The 21,026-nt window shown below is 43.4% G+C and overlaps 1 protein-coding gene across 1 annotated transcript; it reads right to left on the bottom strand.

Annotated features, from left to right (window-relative positions):
• Window positions 1-1,599: 1,599 nt before the first annotated feature.
• XRCC6 (X-ray repair cross complementing 6) lies at window positions 1,600-20,938 on the bottom strand. Its single transcript, XM_016210271.2, has 13 exons — window positions 20,873-20,938; window positions 20,240-20,330; window positions 17,012-17,124; window positions 14,025-14,163; window positions 13,510-13,764; window positions 12,921-13,104; window positions 8,985-9,171; window positions 8,169-8,337; window positions 7,708-7,869; window positions 5,963-6,092; window positions 4,769-4,869; window positions 3,335-3,448; window positions 1,600-1,999 (listed from the first exon to the last, which is right to left on the bottom strand). The coding sequence occupies exons 2-13, from the start codon at window positions 20,313-20,315 to the stop codon at window positions 1,806-1,808; spliced, it is 1,824 nt and encodes a 607-aa protein (XP_016065757.2). The 5' UTR covers window positions 20,316-20,330; window positions 20,873-20,938; the 3' UTR covers window positions 1,600-1,805.
• Window positions 20,939-21,026: the final 88 nt, after the last annotated feature.

Genomic DNA, 21,026 nt, shown 5'->3' with positions numbered 1-21,026 from the left:
ACACCCCCCCACTCCCACCCCAGCAGTTTTATATTTGTGGATGATGGAGTTTGTGGTAGTTTACTTTCTTGTACTTTTTATAGTCATGCTCTAACAGACTGAAATAATTTGGGGGTAGAGGGAACTAAGAAACCCAAACTCCACCTAAATGGAGACTAAGGCTTACCCACTAGAGCCCTAAGAAGTGGGTGGGGATGGGGCTCCTGGGATCTTCATTCCTGGTGCCCGGTCTACTCTGAAGTATTAGCTCAGTGCCCAGGCTCCATCATAAGCCTTCAAAGGGCAAGGTGTCAATTTGTGATCACCGGGGAAAAAACCTGTGGCTCTTCCCTGCTCCCAGTGGCCTCTACTGTGTGTACTGGGTCTGCTTTACCATGTTCTATCTTTGCTCAGTGTTCCATATTTGATTTCTGGAACACTCCATACCCATTTCCTTCTCAAATTCTTTGTACTTGGTGTTCCTTTACTGCACTGGTGGCATTCTCCTCGTGCTAGTCAATTCACATGTCACTTTAGGATCTTAGAATAAGTTTCCTGAAACCAATTTCCCAAGAGAACCTAGGATTAAGGGATATTTTTACATTTACGATGACTTGTGAAAGAGATTATTCATTTGTAGTATTGTTAAGTACTAAACAATATATTTCCATAGTCTTAAATCCCAAATTGATGTTATAAACCTCAGAGCAAAGAACCCAAAACAGAAAATCTCTTACAAGAGTAATTTGACCTCTCCTACACTCGAGATGCTCATTCTAGTCCTAAAAGACACAGGCCTTACAAAGCCTGAATCTCAAGCCATCCTCAGAGGACACAAATCTTTCCAGATGCTTCCCTTCCTTCTAGTTCTTCAAAAGCAGTAGCAGAAAGAGCAGGAAGGGGAAAGGGGGAACAGAGGAGGGATGGGGGAAAGAAAAAGAGACACTCCCCTCCTTCTAACACTAGGACCCCCCTCTTCCTCTTCTAATACTAGGGCCTCTCATCTTGAATTTCCTACAGCTCCCCTGAAAAATAAGAGGAATAACTGGTTTCACTTACACTGGAACCCAAACTCTCGGGGCAATAGAAATGGCACCTTCATGTACTTGAATGTTACATTAAGAGGAATGCAACATGATAGGGGAGTGCTATTTATTCCTGAAGCAAACGGTACCAGTACCAGAACGTTACATGCTTAATGCTTCTGAAATCTGATCTTCAGGTCGTAATACACCTTGCTGACAGGCTGTTTTGAGCCAGAACTCTCCCGTGTGGCCGGCTACTTTGGTCAGTGAGGTGCTTATAATTACTTAAGTGCAGACACGAGTTAACTCATGACTGGTCAGCAATGTCCCAACACAAACGTGTACACTTGTGACTGGTCAACAGGGTGTAATATGACACAAAGGAAAAGAGGTAAGAGGACAATAGTATATTGCTAGAGCTTGTCATTCCTGGGGTATGTTCACCTGTCCCTAATCGTCACATTCTCCCTGACCTTTGGTATTCATTTTGTTCCCATTGTGATGTGTGTTCCAAGTGGGAGAGAAAATTAAGATCACAGCAAGTGATCTCTGGATGTGAGACAGACGTCTTTCTCTTTCACACTAAAGAACAGTATATAGTACAAAATTAGGGCCCTTTATTCAGACAGCAGGGTAAGGCACAAAAAAGCAGGACTATGCTGTCTCCACGGCAACAGGAAGTCTCATAAATGTAAAGTTCTGGCTTCTGCCAGGCGACTCTTCAGGGGAATGACTTACTAATTGAGAACAGCCAGGGGCCTGGCTACAGGGCTGGAGGGTGGCTGGGCAGCCGGCCCCTGCTCAGTCCTGGAAGTGCCTGGTGAGCACATCCAGCAGCTCCTGCTTCTTCAGCCCGCCCTTCAGCCCGTACACCCTGCAGGCTTCCTTCAACATGGGCACAGTGAGCTTACCCAGCGTGCCCTTGCTGACATGAGCCTTCAGTTCCTCTTCGGATAACTCCATCTTGGGCCTTTTGCTTCCAGAACCTTCATCATCTTGGGGAAAAGATCAGGAAGGAATGATTGGAAATGCTACCAGTGGTGTCCCTGCTATACTGCATAGCACCCTCAGATGATCTGGGCTGCGGTCAGCCATTTTCCGTAAAGCTGTGATGCCCACTCAGAACACCATGGGGAAGACAGGTGTCCTGATTAGGCAGCTTCATTGAAGCACAAAATCAAAAATGTATCAACCTAGGAGGGAGTTAAGAGTAGTCTGCGTGCCATTGGTTTACCCGGAACTGTTGCTCACTCTAAATGAGCAAGTCATCCACGCCTTCCCTCCTGCCCTCCAGAAGCACCAGGTAAGGACCAAGGCGTGTGCTAGGTGATAAGAATGTGCAGGCTGAGCGGGATGAAGTACGTCACTAGCATGCACAGGTGTGAAGAGCCATATTCATACAGGGCACTAGTCACTTCTGATGCAAAAGAGCACCACGGCCACACCTACCCTCTCACAGCTCCACTGCCCTCACTGGTCTTTTAGGTAAGCAAGGCCCAAATTTGGCTTTACTTACCAAAGACGGCCGAAAGGATTACAACCTAAGTCAGAACTATTCCCAAATGGTGAGGAACTCACAACAGGCTATCCTGTAAACTGTGAGTCACCCGTGGTACAGTACTTTGAACCCAGATCCAGCAGGGAGGAAAGGACAATCCAATAGAAAAAAGGGTTAAGGCCAAAAACTGGAAGTTCCTCTTTGGAAAAAAAAAGTCCAAGAAAACTACATTTCACTCATAACTGGAGAATTGCAAATCAAAACAGGATATAATTTTCCCCCTATTATTTTTTGTGAAAATTTATATACATATATATACATATATATATAATAAAGACCAAGATTGGTGAAAGTAGGGAAACGCACCCATCCCTTCTTGGATAGGGTATAAATTGTATCACTTTTTCAGAGGCAAACCAGCAGTTGTTATCTGAACTTTAAATGTTTACACCTTGACCCAGCAGTTGCAGTGCTAAGAATTTATCCTATGGATCTGCTCACACAGGAACACCATGGTGGTCCACGTTCACTGCAGCATATCCACCAATAAAGGTACGAATAACTTGCACATCTATCCAATGAAGTACTCTGTAGCCTTATTTTTTTAAATGAGGTAGATATGTAAGTTTTGACATAAGTAACTGTCCAATATATACAGCTGAGTAACACAATAAACTAGCAACAACGTGAATACTATTCCATTTACGCTGAAACGTGCGTTTGTATATGTAAATATGTAGATTTGTGTAGAAATTTCGGGTCACTATCCTCTGTGGTAGGACCATAAAGACCTTTGGAAATAACCCACTGGACATCCATACCCAGCTCTCACCTTGTTTTCGCTTGGGAAATTTTCCCTCAGGATTGTAACCTGGTGGGTAGACAAGCTCCTTAAACTCATCCACGAGGGAGCCCAGTCTTGCGTCCATTTTTTCAATCTTAGGCACTAGAAAATCAAGACATAGGAAAAGTGACCTAGCGAAGTCTCAAATCCTGGCTTCCTGTAAAGCACTAAGGGGTTAGGGGAGGGTGGGGAAGGAAGGTCCACAAGCAGACAGCTGACCTGGCCATGAAAACATTCAATAAATTTTGTCTGACATTTACCAAGTACCTTCTAACAACTGCATTTGAGCACTTACTATAGCCAGACACCTTCTAGATGCTTTGTTAACCTCTGGGTAGGTAAATTTGTCTCCCTGTTTTGAGGAAAAGAGGTTAAATGACTTGCCTGAGTTCAACAAACGGGAAGTGGTAGAGTTGAGAACTGGTCTGGATTCTGGGAATTCAAACAAGTCTAGGCCCTCAAGCTTGCCGTTGAGCCAGGGTAAGGAGGGGGTAAAAACAGATGCAATACAGCTGGACAATGCCATGAATGAAGGGACTATATAGGGCACACTGGAACCTGGGGCAGGGGTCAGGAAAGACTTTCTGGAAAGCAGACTGCTCTTCCTCAGGCAGATACTATTCCAAGCAGGAAAAGCCACAGGAGTGAAAAACAGCAGGTCATATACAGCTTGAACATAGGGTGTGAGGAGGCAGGACCAGCAAGGAGGCTGGAAAGGCAAGCACAGCGAGGTCACAGAAATCTTGAAAGCCTGCCCGGGAATTAAAACTCATCATAAGAACAGTGGAACAACACTGAAGAGCTATGGGCAAGGGAGCAACAGGATCAGGTCTACATTTTAGAAAGATCACCCTGACAGCTGTGTGGAGTATGAATTGAAGGCAGGAAAAACAGAAGGCTGAAGCAAAGTGTGTATGGTCGGTGGGGGGGAACACATGGGAATTGGACTATACACATGAAAAGGGATCGAGCTGACAAGACCTACTGATGGAATGAGGTGTTGGGGCAGGTGGGGGAGTGGCTGGGGTGCCAGGAACATCCCCCAAGGCAAATACAGTGCGTATCTCATATTATGAGGATTGAATGGCTGAGCACATAGGATAGTGCGTGGCACACAGTAAACACTCAATAAATGGTACAGAGGTTTTTCTTTAACTTTTACCATCATGTAGCCATGGGGTAGCCTCGTTCAGAGGCCGGTATTAGAAGCCTGGCACTTTTTCTCCTCTCACTGCAAGACCAGCCATGTACGTTCCCAGGCTGCCTAAGCTATTCTAGAAATCTCTCAGGCAGAGATGGGCTGGACAACAAAGTTAAGTTTCGAGAGGGTGCTAGGAAACGCATTCACATTACTGTCCAGAGTGAGGTCAATAAGAAAGCCTCCCATGGCAAGAACTTCTCAGCTCAGTCTCAGCCTCTCACATGTCAGATCTACTGCTTGTTCAGGCTCTGTCAAATCTAAAGCCAAGGCCTCCAGGTTCCTGAAGTACTGCTGCAGCACTGGGTTCTCAAAGGTGTCACTTCTGTTAAAACAATAATAATGGAAACATACTAAATTAAAAAATGAAAATATAAACATTTAAAAAATAATAAAATTAAATAAACCCAACTCAGTGCAGGTCCACAGTCAGCTGAAAACACCCCAAATAAAAAAGTTGGGAATCTTGTTTTTTTTAATTCTCACCCAAGTACATGGTTCACTGATTTTTAGAGGGAAAGGGAGGGGGGCGAAGAGGGAGAGAGAGAGAGAGGAACATCTATATGAGAGAGAAACATCGATTGGTTGTCTCCACCCTGACCGGGGATGGAACTCGCAACCTAGGTTTGTGCCATGACCAGGAATCAAACCTGAAACCTTTCAGTGTACAGATGACGCTCCAACCAAGTGGGCCACACGGTCCAGGGCAGGAAGCTTGTCTCTTAAATCAACTTCTCTCTCTCCAATTTTCAATGTATTATCTGATGCCAGAGATCCAAAAGCTAATTTAAGAGCAGACAATACCTGCCCACTTGTCTATCACTGGAAGCTTCGGGCAGAGATAAAACAGAGGAGGCAGCAGGGCCTGGCTAGTGTGCCTCTATTGGTGGCACGTTGCCTGTGCACTAAAAGGTTGCCAGTTCAATTCCTGGTCAGGGCACATGCCCAGGTTGTGGGGACATCTCCAGTTGGGGTATGTGGGAGGCAACCAATTGATGTTTCTCTCTCTCTCCCCATCTCCCTTCCTCTCTCTCTAAAATCAATTTAAAAACAAAAAATTTTTTTTAATGGAGGCAGGGCTATGTAGGTACAGAGAAAAGACGAAGGAAAGTTGATGGGAAATGGGGAGATACTGGACCTGAGGACTCCTGCTTGCCATATTTAGTAACAGCATGGGTGTTAAAAGAGAAAAAAATCTAGTCAGAAAGGTCAGGGGTTTGATTCCCAGTCAGGGCACATACCCAGGTTGGGGGTTCAATCCCCAGCCAGTGGGAGTACATACGAGAGGCAACCGATTGATGTTTCTCTCTCACTCTCCCTTGCTCTCTTTCTAAAATCATATCCTCTGGTGAGGATTAAAAAAAAAAAAAAAAAAAGACTTAACTCCAAAAGAAAGCCTGTGATTGACCCACACTCACCTGTATTTGAAGCAGAGCTTCTGAACAATAGCCTTCATCTTGTCTATCTGCTCTGGGTTCGCCATGACTTTTTCAGTAAAAGGCACCTTCCGTTTATCATCAGCATAGGGTAAGAAGACAAGATGGAAGCCTGAAGAAGAGAGAGAAGATTTCTGACATGACTTAACAAAAGGTTTCAGTGATTGAGCTGTCATTTGTCCCTCAGCTCCAAATTCACCTGTCTTTTTTTTTAAAAGAGAGAGAAAAAGGGAAAAAGAGAAAGATCAACTTGTTGTCCCACCCATTTGTTGATTCCTGCATGTGTCTTGACCAGGGACTGAAGCCATAACCCTGGTGTATCAGGAGGACACTCTAACCACATGAACTACGAAGCCAAGGCCAAATTCATCCTTCTATGTCCTGTGATGCTGGGGCTTGGACCCTGCAAGCCCTGTATCTCCTTTACCAGCTGATTTCTGTTAGTATCTGCCTAACCAACTGCCTCCAGAGGGCAACCCCAAGGCAGGAGTGCTCCTCCCCATATACTGCCTGTTTCTGTCACTGTTGCCCCAGCCCGGGCTCTCTACCTGGCAGCAGCAGCTGGTTCCACCTCCAGCTTTTTGACACACCAGAGCCAGCTAGACAGTGCCCTCTCCCTGAGCACTAAGTCCCAGCCCCATCACACCCTTCTCTGAGCACCCTCTTTATTTCCCTACCCTCCACCAAATACTGAAACGGAAGAGGTGAGGGCAATCAGGCTGATCTTGTTCCAGTCACTGGCTGGTTCTAGAAAGACTGAAAAATGTGGAGACTGGAACCAAGTGCTGCTGCCCTGGGAAGGGCCCTTACAGGCAATGCCGACAGCACTGAGCAAGAGGGAGGAGCAAGGCCCCTCGCTCTCCTCTGCCCTATCGTCTCCCCCTAGCACCTGCTCTTAACAGAGCCTCACCCACAGACTGCTGGCAAAGGAGAAACTGGGTTTGGAGAGTCTCAGCCTCCGAGCATCACAGGGTGAATTTGGAGCTGAGAGATAAAAGCTTAATAACTCATATGCAAAGCTGTTCCTGAGCACTGTGATGACTAGGGTTCCTTTTAAAATCAGTGCTGATTAGCATGGTTAAAGAGGAAGGAAGACCACCCTCTGTCGGCCACTCTGTGCCAGGCATCTGTACACTTATTAACTTACTTTGCATGTGAAACAACCTAGAGAGAAAGGTGTTCCAGAAGTCTCATCTTTGCAGATAAAGAATAAAACAAAAAGGTTTAATTACTTGCCCAAATTAGCCAGCTAACAAGTGGCAGAGATGGGCCTAAAACAAAAGAAAGGAAGCTTTCAGATACACAGCATAAGATAAAGTCAAGTCTGACTTCAAAACCCATGGTCTTTCCACTAGACCTCACTGCCCTGGTGTAAACAGGAGATAAACCAAACATTAAACCTTACAAGGGTGCCAAACAATGGCTTTTAGTAAAAAAAGGTATCAGCAGTGAGACTCCATGAATTTGTGTCACCAACCTGCAAACAGTCCGTGTGCAGTCAGCCCTCAACCCGGCTGCAGAGCTGCTTTGCCCGGAGGTGCATGCTGCGCATGTGCAACCACATCTGGCAGCCTTGTGCATCAGACTCACCTGTAAAACCTTAAAAACACACACTTCACAGGCTCCATTCCTGGCGGCTCTGGTACCGCGGGTCTGAGGAGGAATCCCGCGCATGATTCCAAAGCCTGACAAGGTTCAGAAGCACAAAAAATACCTCTTCTACATACCTGGGGGAGTCACCTGAAATTTCTGGTCATCCAGCTCCTCTTCCTGTGGCATTAAGGCCACAAAATAAGGGGGCATGTTCTGGCGGGGGGTGTATCTGCACACGGCCATGACCTCCTTCTCCAGACACTTGGTGAGGAGGGCACTGAACAGGGTCGAGCTCCCTGGAAAGGGAACATCCCTTTAGGGGTCTACATCCTAGAGGCGTCTCCCCCTTTCTTTCCTCTTAGCCCAGGCTACAAGCCTACAATTTTTCTTCCACTTTCTTAAAAGGGCTTATGATACTTCAGTAGGCAAGGGGTGATGGACCAAGAGCCGAGGGGAAAGTGGGAGCAGCAGAGGCGTGGAAAGGAGTAAGAGATTGGATGCCTCAATACCCCATTAGGAATGTGAATTATTAATGTCAGTTCACTTTTCCTTTCTTGTGCTACTCTTTCACTTACCCTTGGTGTGTGCCACTTACCATTAACCAGGGACTCCTCGGGGTACACAAACAGGGAGGGCCTCAGGTAATGGTGCTTCTTCAGCATTATCAAGGGCTTGAAACCGATGAGAACCAACCCTGGTTCATCGAAGCGTTTTAGCTGTTCCGTCTCCTCTTTCTCTAGCACAATCTGACGACTCCCATAGATCTAAAGGCAGGGAACAAGGAGGGGCCACATAGAAAGGCTGCTGGAGATTCGAAATGGTTGCCATGTGACACTAGCAAGTCAAAACCAGCTTTCTTCTAAAGAGCAGGAGTATGGCTCACCAGGGGCATTGTCCCCCTACCACCAGAAGTTAACATTTACTGAGTGTCAGGGAAGCCCTTTAAGTTTGTCATCCAATGTATCTTCTGTAATAATCCTCGATGGTAGATGTTAAAAACTGTTTTACAGATGAGTGAACTGAGGCTCAGGTTATACAACTGAATTGGGCTTTAAACACAGAACTGTCTGGTGCTTCCCGCACACCTCCTACGGGGGGATCAAACCCGTGACCCGGACATGTGCCCTTGACCAGAAATCAAGCCAGCAACCTCCTGGTGCACAGGATAATGCCCAGTCAACTGAGCCATACTGGCCAGGGCAAGAGCTAAAGTTTTAGGGTAAGAGCTAAAGTTTTCACTGGCTCTTTCAAACACTGATCTAGATGCCATACTTCCAAAGAGTTAACAACTTTGTTTTAACAGCTTGGCTAGAAAGATGTGCACGTGAAAGTTAACTGGTTAGGCTAATCACTGTCTCCCCCCACTGTTAACTCTTCAATGAGACAAAATTCAGTAAGTAGGTAGGCCTACCTGAGACCTCTTGGTGTCACTTGGCAGAAGCAAACTGCCTGTATTTACACTAAATGTCCGAGTCTTGGTTTTCACTGGTTCATTCGTTTCCCGATAAAGCCTAATTGGAGGAGGTTTGAGAGCCTTCTGTACCATATTATAAATGCCGACAGTGAATGCTATGTCTTTGTTGAGCTTAAACTTCAACCTAGAGGACAGAAAAGCAAGAAAGCATAGACTGAAAGATTATACTTATCTAAAATTCCTCAATGGCACCTAAACCTTAATTTGTTTTAGTCTCTCTTATAATTCTAAAGGAGCTCTTAGAATATAAATATAACTCATTTTAATAATACAGTGGAGTTTGCTGTAGTACCATCTCAGGGTCTGTACCATAAAAATTAGTTTCAGAATATATTAACTATGTAAAATAATGATAATGTACTGTAATAAAAATTATTTTTATTGAGCCCAGCACTATTCCAATCCCTTTACAGCTATTCATTCAATCGTCATAATAACCCTATAAATACTGTATTGATTACCTGTTGTTTCTGCTTGTCTAGTGTCCTCTCCCCCTCCTTTTAGAGATGAAACCACAGTTTTTCTTTGGGAACCACCCTTCGCCCACTGCAGCTTTGGGGGCATATTAATCAAAGCGCTATGTCCGCCCCTGGCCAAGTGGTGGGTGTGTCTGACACCGGCTCAAGCCATCAGACCTATTCTCTTGAGAGTCTGGGTCTTAAGCAGTGACCAAAGAAGGACATGGTCGGAGGGATGCTTTCTGATAGTAGCAACTCGGAGACATTGTCATTAGTTCTTGCTATCAAGATTCCTGGTGCCACTCCGGTTCCTCTACTACCTGTCCTGTTCAGAATTTTGCCTGATTATAATGAAATTAATCAAGAGTCAGTTTTTATTCCTTGTCACCCATAAACCTTGTTATTGTCCTTTTAACGGATGAAAACACTGAGGCTCAGAGATATTCTCTAACTTAAGGGCAGACAAATGGTAAAAACTGGTGTTCAAACTCTGGTATGTTTGATTCAAAAAACTCATGTACGTATCTATTATGACATATCACTCCAGAATATTCATACCAACATCTTAAGAAGCAACAGGACCTCTAGAAAGTATGTTCTATAATAATGACACTGTGAAAAACATTTACAATACAATGTTATGAACAAAGGCACAACACAAAAATAACCCAAGTTATGCGTTCTTTTCAAGCACACGTGGAACATTCTCTAGGAGAGACCATATGCTGGGCCACAAAACAAGTCTAAATACATCCAAAGAAACTGAAATCATACAAAGTATGTTCTTTAACCAAAATGGAACTAAGTTAAAGATCCACAATAGAAAGAATTCTGGGAAAACCTCAAATGTTTGGAAATGAAACAATACACTTCTAAATAACCCAGGAAGTCAAAGACAAAATCACAAGGAAAATTTTAAATTATTCTGAATTAAATGAAAGTGACAATACAACATATCAAAAGGTATAGGATGCAGCTAAAGACAGTGTTCAGAAGGAAATTTATGACTTTAAACACCTTCATCAAAAAGAAGAAAATGTCAGATTAATAACCCAAACTTTACTGTTGTGGAATGTCTAGGAGTGAATATTGATTTTAAAGAAGAGAACGTTTTTAAACAAGTTACAACTAGTTCCAAGGTATATGGTTCACACGGTGGAAACAACACTGCTGTGGGACAGAGCCCTAACTAGAAATGTTGGCTCCAGGAACAAGTGCCTCCAGATCAATTTGGTAATGCATGATGTGGCCCCCAGGTGAGGGCTAATAACAGATGGCATTACTAACAATATCAACCATTTGGTGGCTTCCTATTTTAAATTATTCTGGCTGACTCGGTTAAACGGAGTTGTCTAGGGGCTACTGTAGGACAGCTGACAAGAAATGTAACCAATTAAAAAACTGTACAACCTTCAAAGTAATTTTTAAAAGTTGCTGTGTGCCTCTGAATTTTAGTATCCTGGGAAAGAGCATTGGCCAATATGGTACACTCTGACCTCAGGCTTCAAGTGACCTTGGTTATATTTTTAACCCAAAATAGCAAATCCATTACTCTCCCTACCCAGTCTTAAATTTTCACATTTATGAATTAAGGTATCTTTCAATCTTGAAAATGTCGTAACTCAGAGTTAAAATAAAGTTACAGTATAACAGCACAGTTTATAACATCATGGTTTATGTCATAACTTGCAAAGGAAAATATGGAAGCCCACAGTGCAAAACAAGTTGCTTGGTATGTTTAACTTCATCGGAAATGTCTTAAGGCTAATAAGTGTTATTAATGGGTAGGTCAATCTACTTCAAAGGACTGTCTTTAAAGATTAAATAATTACCATGTTCACAATGAACTTAGGACAGTGACTGGCACATAATAACCATGCAATAATTTTATTATTTGATTATAGTACAAACAAGTGCCATAATTTTCTAGGTCTTCAGCCTAAGGCATTATTAGTCCTCAAACAACTCCAATGTATTCATATCACGTATCATATAATGGCTCTTCCACAAAATAGTAAGAATAGCTAACATTTATAAGTAATTACTATGTGCCAGGCACTGTGCCTACATTATCCCATTAATCATCACAGCAGTCCTATAAGGAGGTATCAGTTTTGCCCCCATTTTACTGAGGCTCAGAAAAGCTACATGACTTCCCTCAGGCCACACAGCAGAGGGGCCAGGACTAGAATGCAAGCAATCTGCCTCTATTTTATGCATCTTCACCAAAATGTGTAGTAGGTTTCCAAATTGTCATAGTAACATGTCATCAATTCAGGAAGGGGGAAGAGGTAACGGTGCCCGGTTGAGGAAAGAGAAACAGTTCCTAGGAAAAAGGATACCAATGACAACACTACGACTGCAGCAACGAGCTGGGTCGTGGTTTTCTTACAATAATGTCATGGGTCCTCTATCAGAATAGCAGTAATCTCCTGAAAACTGCTCAGACACCATCAGTGGTCATATTCCTCTGTACTGAGGAAACTAGCCTAAAATGAAAGCCTGATGCTCTTAAGGAAGAAATGCTGAGGAGCCCTGAGCTCTCTAAAAGAAGATAATCTAACAGTCTGGTTCCTATTGGTCTCAAGTTTATAAGAAATCAGAATAACACAATTTTGCCCAGCCGGGCGTGGCTCAGCAGTTGAGCGTCGACCTAGGATCCAGGCGATCGGGATTCGATTTCTGGTCAGGGCACATGCCTGGGTTGAAGGCTCACAGCCGATCAACGACTCATCATTGATGTTTCTCTCTCTCTCTCTCCCCCTCTCCCTTCCTCTCTCTGAAATCAATAAAGATATATTTTTTTAAAAAAAGAATAACACAATTTTAACAACAATGATAATAACTAACATTTACCGAGTTTTTGCTCTATACCAGGTACTACTGTTATCCCTAATTTACAGAGAAGAAAGCAGACAATAAACTAGTGAGTGAAACTGAGGATACTGTTAGGCCACAACTGTTTACCCCAAGAAAGTGGGGGGGCTGTGTCATTTTGAAGAAATGTACTAGCCAGCTGGCATGGCTCAGTGGTCGAGCATCGACCTAGGATCCAGGAGATCGAGGTTCGATTCCAGTCAGGGCACAGGCCCGGGTTGCGGGCTCCATCCCCAGCAGGGGGCGTGCAGGGGGCAGCCTGTCAATGACTGTCTCAGTATTGATGTTTCTATCTCTCTCTCCCTCTCCCTTCCTCTCTCTGAAATCAATAAAGATATATTTTAAAAAATAAAATAAAATAAAAAAGAAATGTACCAGCTCTTTCCAGGTACAGCAAATAGAGAAGCAAATAACTTGTGCTCTCCTGAAACCAAGCAAGTTTTTAGAGGGACAGTGAGGCGGAGGCACAGCCCACACTGAAGCAGGCAGGGAGGCAGAGCCACGCACTGTTTCCGATCAGCTGGGGACTGGCGCCCACCTGCTAAGCGCGCGCTTCCTGGTCTCCTTGGCGCGGACCTTTCTCAGCAGGTCTTTCAGCTTGCTCGATGCCTCAGAGTGAACCCCCAGGTCCTCGCCCTCTGCTGCGCTGATGATGTCTCTGTAGAATAAGGACATGTCAAAGCCTCCACGTTTCCTCAGGTGCATCAAGTCAAGGAAGATACCTAGGGCAAGGAGACATAAAAGTGAGGGGAAACAATTTTCAACAAGAATATTGTTCAGTTAAGCTCAAATATGCTTTTTAAAGTGTCCAAAGAACTAGACTAATTATTAACATTTCAGGAATTAGAAAAAGTGGCTAAGGGAATCAGCTTCTATAATGATTTAGGACAACGCATTCAAATAACCACCGTTCACAGTAGCATTAAAATGAAGAAAATCATGCTCTAGGGGTGTCCTTTACACTTCTAACGGTCTGGCCATTTTCACTGGGAGGTACACAGGCATCTCCTCCAGCTTCACTCTGTTCTTTCACTTTACTCCGAAAGGCAAAAAGCCAACGTTTGACGTCAGCTATAGAGAAGCAGTAAAATTAAGTGCCACTTTCAAAGAGCAGGGAAAATGCTGACCTGTGTCACGGAGATCCCCAGCTTTGGTCCTGGCCTGGCTGGCTTTGGCACTGTCACTGCCATGGGGGTCATCTTCATTGGTGAACAGCATGATCCTCTTATGGCTCATCTTGAACTGGACATCACTAAAGAGGTTGGCACAGACCCACAGAACTTCACTTAGTGAGTAATCACATCCATAGCCAATGAGATCTTGGAAACGTTTCTTCCCCGGCTGCTCCTTAAACTGCGCAAGCTCTAACACTCGTTTAGCACCTGATCAGAGACAGGGAGTCAAATGGGCAGAAAAGTCAGGGTCAGTGGGCACCTTTGCAAGGCCTAAAGAAGGGCCTAAGGTCCCTTTCTCACCGGAGCTGTTTAGCCCGTACAGCAAAAGTCCACGTCCCAGGAAGAACCCCCAGAGCAGGAAAGCATACTCTCAGTCAAGGTGTCATCTGCTTCCTTCTCCACATCTCTTTGTTCAGGGTCGTAACCTTCTCATGTAAGGGAAAAGTTAACCTTAGAATACTACTGACCTGGATTATCCAGCTCCTGTAAGACGTAAATATTTTTGAAATTCACTGAGTTTTTGTCCTTCTTGGTACCATAGAAAACCACTGCCAAGAGATCTCGATCACTGCTTATGATTTTACTGGTGTACACGCTCTGGATACACTGGAAAAATAAAAACAAAAATTCAACTAATGTTTAACTACTTACTACTAAACAAACTCTGTAAGTGCCTGGCACACAGTAGGTGCTCAATATATACAGAGTGTCCCAAAAAAATGTACACACAATTTAACAGCTAATAGCTCAATTTTGAAAATGAAACATATTTTAATAAGCACTGCCTTTATAATTATTCAAAGTGTGTAGACATTTTTTGGGACACTCTATATTTCCTGAATGTGTACATGGCATTAGAATAAGGTATGACCTCTACCCTCAGGAAATTCATGAATCAGTGAGAGTGATGGGCAGATATATTACACTACAACAAAAAGCAGAGTGTGGTAGGTATATAATAGAAGTGTAAGTAGTCCTTACCATAAGAAGTCAGAAATTAAAAACATGTACATACTCAGGGAGGAAACTGCTATATGGAAAACCTCAGTAATGGAATCAGAAAACCTGGATATTAGTCTCACTGATGTCATACACTTAACTGGCTGGGTTTGGACAGGCCACTTGATCTTTCCTCAAGTAGCCTGATACTAAGAAACAGAATTTACATTTATAAAATAATTTTACCTGTATAAAAGATTTAAGCCAATGATAAGTATATGTGACCTGAAAATAAGTCTGTAACTACTAACAGGATTTTCTGAAATAAAATTTGCTTAATTACACAATTTAAAATATTAGTATTCCAGGAAAGGCCTAGCTCCCTATTTAAACTAATGTCAGCATCTGGTAACTCAGTGTCTCAAAAGAGTTGGTCAGTTCTGGCAGCCTATTTAATTCTGGGGGCAGAATCTGCAAAGCTGAGGAATAAACCGACCATGGTGACCCTCCACGTCCTGAGCCTCTAACGGGCCTTCCTCCAGAGCAATCCTCACTAAATGTAGAACTTACAGTATGTTACTCGCTGACAATAATCTGCATGGCAAGTAGTCATTTCTACAAAAACTTCAATCTATTTTTTGAGCAGTCTATAAATATTTACAAAAATTTGGTGAGGCCTTCTTATAGATTCTAAGAAATAGAAACACAAACGAAAACTAAAATAGAATTATAGAAAATACTTTTTCATTGCTTCTTATCAAATACATTATGCTCACCTGTGACTGTCTCACTTATTTGCTACATACATAATACATCTTCCTCTGGGTTCCTTAGGCATCAAGGGTTCCACCAACTCTTTGAAACTACATATAGAACTGTGAGTGTGTCTTTCTGGGGAAAGGGTACATAGCTTTCATCACATTGTAAAGAGAGGTCTATGATCCAAAAAAGGTTAAAGTAGTGCTCCTCTAAGAGTGATCTCCAAACCAGCAAGAGCAGCATCACCTGGGAACTTGCTGGGAATGCCAATGCTTGGTCCCGGATCAAGACCTACAGAACCAGGGGGAAAGCCTGAATCTGTGTTAACAAGCCCCCGCCAGAGATTCTGATGTAGGTTAAAGTTTGAAAACCACTGCTTTAAAGTTAAGCGCTGTTTTTATTAATTGTTTTTAGATGCAAGATACTCTGCTTTGCCCATTGCAAGAATTGTCTGTACACAAATTAGAACATGAGAAGCTTGTTTGGTTCCAAACTCTAAAAATATGAGACCTGACATATACAATAAATGTTTAGAAATCCTTCTCTATGAAGAAATAGTGATCTAAACTGTCTCTCCCCATTTCTCCCTCCCCACTGCCCCTAGGAACCACCAACCTGCATTCTCTGTAGATTATCTATTCTATATTTCACATAAATATAATCATATATAACTGTCTGGCTTCTTTCACTTAATAGGTTTTCAAGGTTCACTCACCTTGTGGCATGCATCAGTACCTGACTTCTTTTCATGTCTGAGTAATATGCCAATGTATTATCCATTGTTTATCCATTCAAAATGTTTTAGAATCAGACACAGTGGTGGTTATACAACACTGTGAATGACTAAGTAACTTTGAATTATACACTTTAAAATGGGTAATTTTGTTATGTTATGTGAGTTACACCTCCATTTAAAAAACAAAACTAATCCTCACAACAACTTGATGCAGAAGATACTATTACTCTCTCCATTTCACAGGTGAGAAAACGGTGCCAAGAGGCTGAGCAACTGTTCTAACGTCACATAGTTTATAAGTGGCAGAGTCAGGATCTGAGTACCTGGGTCTTATTCTGATGGGTATATACCTGGGAGGAGAATTGCTGGGTCAGATGGTAATTCTATGTTGAACTCTGAGGAACTGTCAAGCTGTTTTCCACAGCAGCTGATCCATTTCACATTCCCACCAGCAATGCATGAGCTTCCAATTTTTTCACATCTCTTATTTTCCTCTTTTTCTGTAATTACAGCCATCCTAGTGGGCATGAGACCTCGCTGTGGTTCTGATTTGCATTTCTCTGATGACTAAAGATGCTGAGAATCTTTTCCTGTGCTTGTTGGCCATTTGTATATCTTAAAAGACATGTATATTCAAGTCCTGTGCCCATTTCCAAATTAGGTTGTCTTTTTGTTGTAATAATCTTTTTCAACCACAGGTAACACCCAGCTTCCAAATATGACTGACAAGGGAACTCATTTCCACTATGCTCCCACCTCTACAGAAGGAGCAGCCCACTTCCACTACTAGGGCTAGTGCAGGTGGGAGCAATGCAGTCCTAGGGTCCGGAGTTCAAGCCCAGAGTGAAATGGGCCAGCTCTCCAGTATTGCCACTCTTTCTCAGCTATAAATGGAGAGAGCCATCCTGGGAGGCTAACCACCATTTATCCTTATCAAACAAAATTTTCAGAGTCCATACCTTTTAAAGTGGTATTAATACTCTGGAGTTTTGTTTGTCTTAAACAAAAAGGTAGCCTTACCTGGATGCTCATGTCAAAAGGAGTTAATTCATCTTCACTCTCGGATTCAAACATGGCCCTAGAAGCATCAACCAAAAAAATCAAACTATCTCTTCCTGAATATGTATATTCTCCTACAAGGAAAAAAATGGAAGGAAATGCTTACCCCTGTGTTCATATTTATCATGCTTATATATTTATATAAAACAAATAGAGAAAAGCCCACTAATCAAAAGTATAACTTGATGAATTATTATAAGGTGAACACCCTTAAAACCATCACCCACAGTGAAATCTTGCCAGTCACCCCAGGAGCCCTCTGCATGTTCCCTCCCAATTACATACAATGCCCAGCCTCCTCCTGATACTGTTGTAATTTAACCTAGTTATGAACAACTGGAAAGGAGCAAAGGGAAGGCCAAATATTATGGGCATGCCATTCGTACAGCTTTGCCCGGAAGTTGCAGTTTAGACACATGCCTAGTAAAGTCTGGAAGAACTATGGAAGGTGCTTGTCTGTCGGTCACACCTGGGAACAGGTCATTGGCCAGAGCAGGTGTGGCCACTGTAAGGGCAGGAAGATATTTAATCTCCAGAGGAGTTTGCTTTCTTGTGCTCTTGCTTGCTTGAGCTTTTGACTCCTGGCTTGCAAGGCTTTCACGCTCCTGAGTTTACCTACATGGCCCACAGCCATGTGGACCCCAGATAATGGACTAATAGGCTGCAACTGGCCTAATGCTAAACTGGACCCGGCTGCAAAATGGAAGGGAAATTTTGGACACTGGCTTTGCTTCTAGCTCTACTGAATCACCAGTTGTACATCTTCTAAGACTGGGTTAATGAAATGGGACTTTGGAGACCCAAAGATGTAATTCCACAAAAATAAAGCTTCCTACCACATCTCATCCTCCCGGGGGACTTCCGGAAATGCTTATTCCAGCAGTACTCCAAGAACCCCACTCCCACTAGCAACGGGGAAAGATCATCCATACATTTCTCTGTTAACACTCCCAAGAGTAACCACTATCCTGACTTCACATCCTTATTTTTCTTTATACTTTTCTCATCCAAGGGAACACTCCTACACTTGTTTTGATTTTTTTGGTCTATGTTTTAAAGCCTCTTAAGCTATAGATAACCCCCTCCATCTTTTTGTCATAATTTATTTGTTGAAGCAGGATGTTGTGCCCTGTGCAGTTTTCCACCTCTGTATTTTGCTGACTGCATTCTTTTGTTGTAGATTAGCACAGTCTTCTATATTCCCTCCTAAGGACCCAGAAAGGCTTCATCAGATTCAGGTTTTCTTTTTTTGGCATGATTATATCATGGGTGATGCTGTGTTTTTCATGTCTAGTAGTCTCCTTTTTTAATACTGCTGTTTAGTACAATAAATTTAATTACCCATCTTTTATTAAAACAATATGACCATATGTATCAAGAGCCTTAAACAAAATCTACCTTGATCCAGGGAATTCTACCTTTTAAAAATCTATTTAAGAAAAATATGGAAAAAGCCTTATGCAAAATTTTTCACAATGTTATTGATTAAAGTAAGAAATTGAATATAATTAAAATATCCAGCCCTGGCTGGTGTGGCACAGTGGTTAGTGTTGGCCCAGGCACTGAAGGGTTGTGGGTTCAATTCTCCCTCAAGGGCATGTACCTAGGGGTTGCAGGTTCAATCCCCCATCCGGGTCAGGGGGGGGTGCAGGAGACAACCAATCAATGTCTCTCTCTCATATTAATGTGTGTCTCTCTCTCTCTCCCCCCTTCCTCCCTTCCACTCTCTCTTAAATTCAATGGAAAAAATACCCTTGGGTGAGGATTAACAAAAAATATACGTATGTTCTATATGTATATCCGATAGGAAGTAGAATGAATAAATTATAGCAAATTTAAAATGAGTTATAGCCCAGCCGGGCGTGGCTCAGTGGTTGAGCGTCAACCTAGGATCCAGGCAATCAGAGTTCAATTCCTGGTCAGGGCACATGTCCGGTTGTGAGCTCGATCAATGACTCATCATTGATGTTTCTCTCTCTCTCTCTCTCTCTCTCTCCCTCTCCTTTCCTCTCTCTGAAATCAATACATATTTTTTTTAAAATGAGTTATAAAGATTATATCTAGTTAAATGGAAAAACATATCTATGATAAATAAGGAAAAAGGTAGAATATAAAATTATGTATATATGTTTAAAATTCCTTTTTTGTAAGAAGACTGATGTAAATTAAAATTTAAAGTGTATATGCCTTATGATTACAACTATATAAAAATCAGACAGAAAGGAAAGCAGATATATATGTAGGTATATGCAGAATGAAGGTATATGAAGGAAATGTGCAAAATGCCAAAATACTGGTAGTAGTTGTGTCAGGGTGGTACAGTATATAGATTACAGTAAACTTTCTCTATGTTCAGTATTTCCTATATGTTTCTCAATTTAATAAAAACACTTTATTCCACTCAGGACTTACATTAACTAGTATGAAGATGCATGTACCCCTTATTTCTCCCTTTGTCCCATGTATTACTGTGTTGGCAGAACATATACCCCCACACCTGGAAGCTATGGTGAGGGAGTGACACTTGTAATTGTGCTGCTAACATTTACTCTTTGGTTGCTGCAATTATTGTAGGATGAAGGCATTTTTGTATTGAGGTTCTAGAGTGAGTAAAACTACTTTCTTGGGTCCTGAAGGGATGGCTCAGTTGTTTGGAGCATCCTCCATACACTGAAAGGTTGTGGGTTCGATTTCTGGTCAGGGCACATATGTAGGTTGCAGGTTCGATCCCCAGATGGGGCACATACGGGAGGCAACCCATGGATGTTTTGCACTTTGATGGTTCTCTCTCTCTCCCTCTTCCTTTCTCTCTAAAATTAACAAAAAACATATCCTAGGGTGAAGATTAAAAAAACAAAAACAAAAAAATCTACTTTCTTGGGTGAGGAAGAGGCTCACTTGAGTCATCTAAGGTAACAAAAGATACCACTGTTCAGGGTCATTTATTGGAGCTCCGCAGATGTCAATCTACCAGTGCCCCGCAAAAGTTTAAGGCTAGGAATGTCCCATAGTCTAGAGTAGGACACCGATAAAAGAGCCGAGGGTAGCTCTGCAAAATTCAAAAGGAGAAAGAAAGGTATGTGACGTCCTCTGGGTAAAGAGGTAGGTCATCAGACAGCAAAGGACACCCAGCACAGACAGGCAGGGGAAGTTGCCACACACAGAGCAGTACATGTGAAAGTCACCTACCACCTGCTTCAAGGCCCTCCTCTTGTTGTTCTTCTTCATCGCCCTCGTTTTTGTAAAAAGACTCCCAACCTGACATGTTGGTACCTGCTCGCTGGGTGAAAGAAAGTTAAGATCAGTAACAAATGTAAACCTACAAATACCGATTCTGGCCCGCGGTTACTCGCGAGCAATGTGAACGCCGGATCCTGCTGCCTCGAGAGCTCTCGGTGAATGAGACCCAGAGGTAAGTGGGCATGAGGATCGTTCCAGCAGCCTCGCCTTAGCTCTCTCGTAAGGACGCCAGGGCCTGTGGTGGCCCGGACTGGCCACCTCCGGCACCATCTGGACTTGAGGGATTCCCGCTCCAAGATACTCCGTCCTCTAACGGACCCACTGCTCCTCAATCTCCCTCAACTCCTCAGCCCGCCAGGCCCGGTGGAGTCTCAAGTGCAGGCGGGCCTCCCAGGCCGGGGCCGCCTCTTCCAGGAGGAAGGAGCGGGAACCAAAGGCTGTCTCTACCCTCGGGCCGCACACTCCGGGCTGACGCAGCCCTGCAGCGGGCCAGGGGCACTCGCAAGACTGTGCGGTCCGGGCAGGACCAGGCCACCCCTGCGGGCCAGCAACATACACACGACACACACGCGAGCCGCCTACCTGGAACGCGGCGACGAGACCGACCTGGACAGAAGGTGGGGCGCCGCGCACGCGCGCGCTACAGCTCTCGCTCCCAATCAACGCCCTACGTCATGACGCACAGTGCGGACTTTTCGGGTCAAATCGACACGCCCACTCCCACTCCCATCTTTTC

The sequence above is a fragment of the Miniopterus natalensis genome, chromosome 2 (genome assembly GCF_054644295.1).
Source record: "Miniopterus natalensis isolate mMinNat1 chromosome 2, mMinNat1.hap1, whole genome shotgun sequence".
Classification (NCBI taxonomy): Eukaryota; Metazoa; Chordata; class Mammalia; order Chiroptera; family Miniopteridae; genus Miniopterus; species Miniopterus natalensis.
Note: the sequence above shows the minus strand (reverse complement) of the source record. Positions and strands in the feature narration are given on the sequence as shown.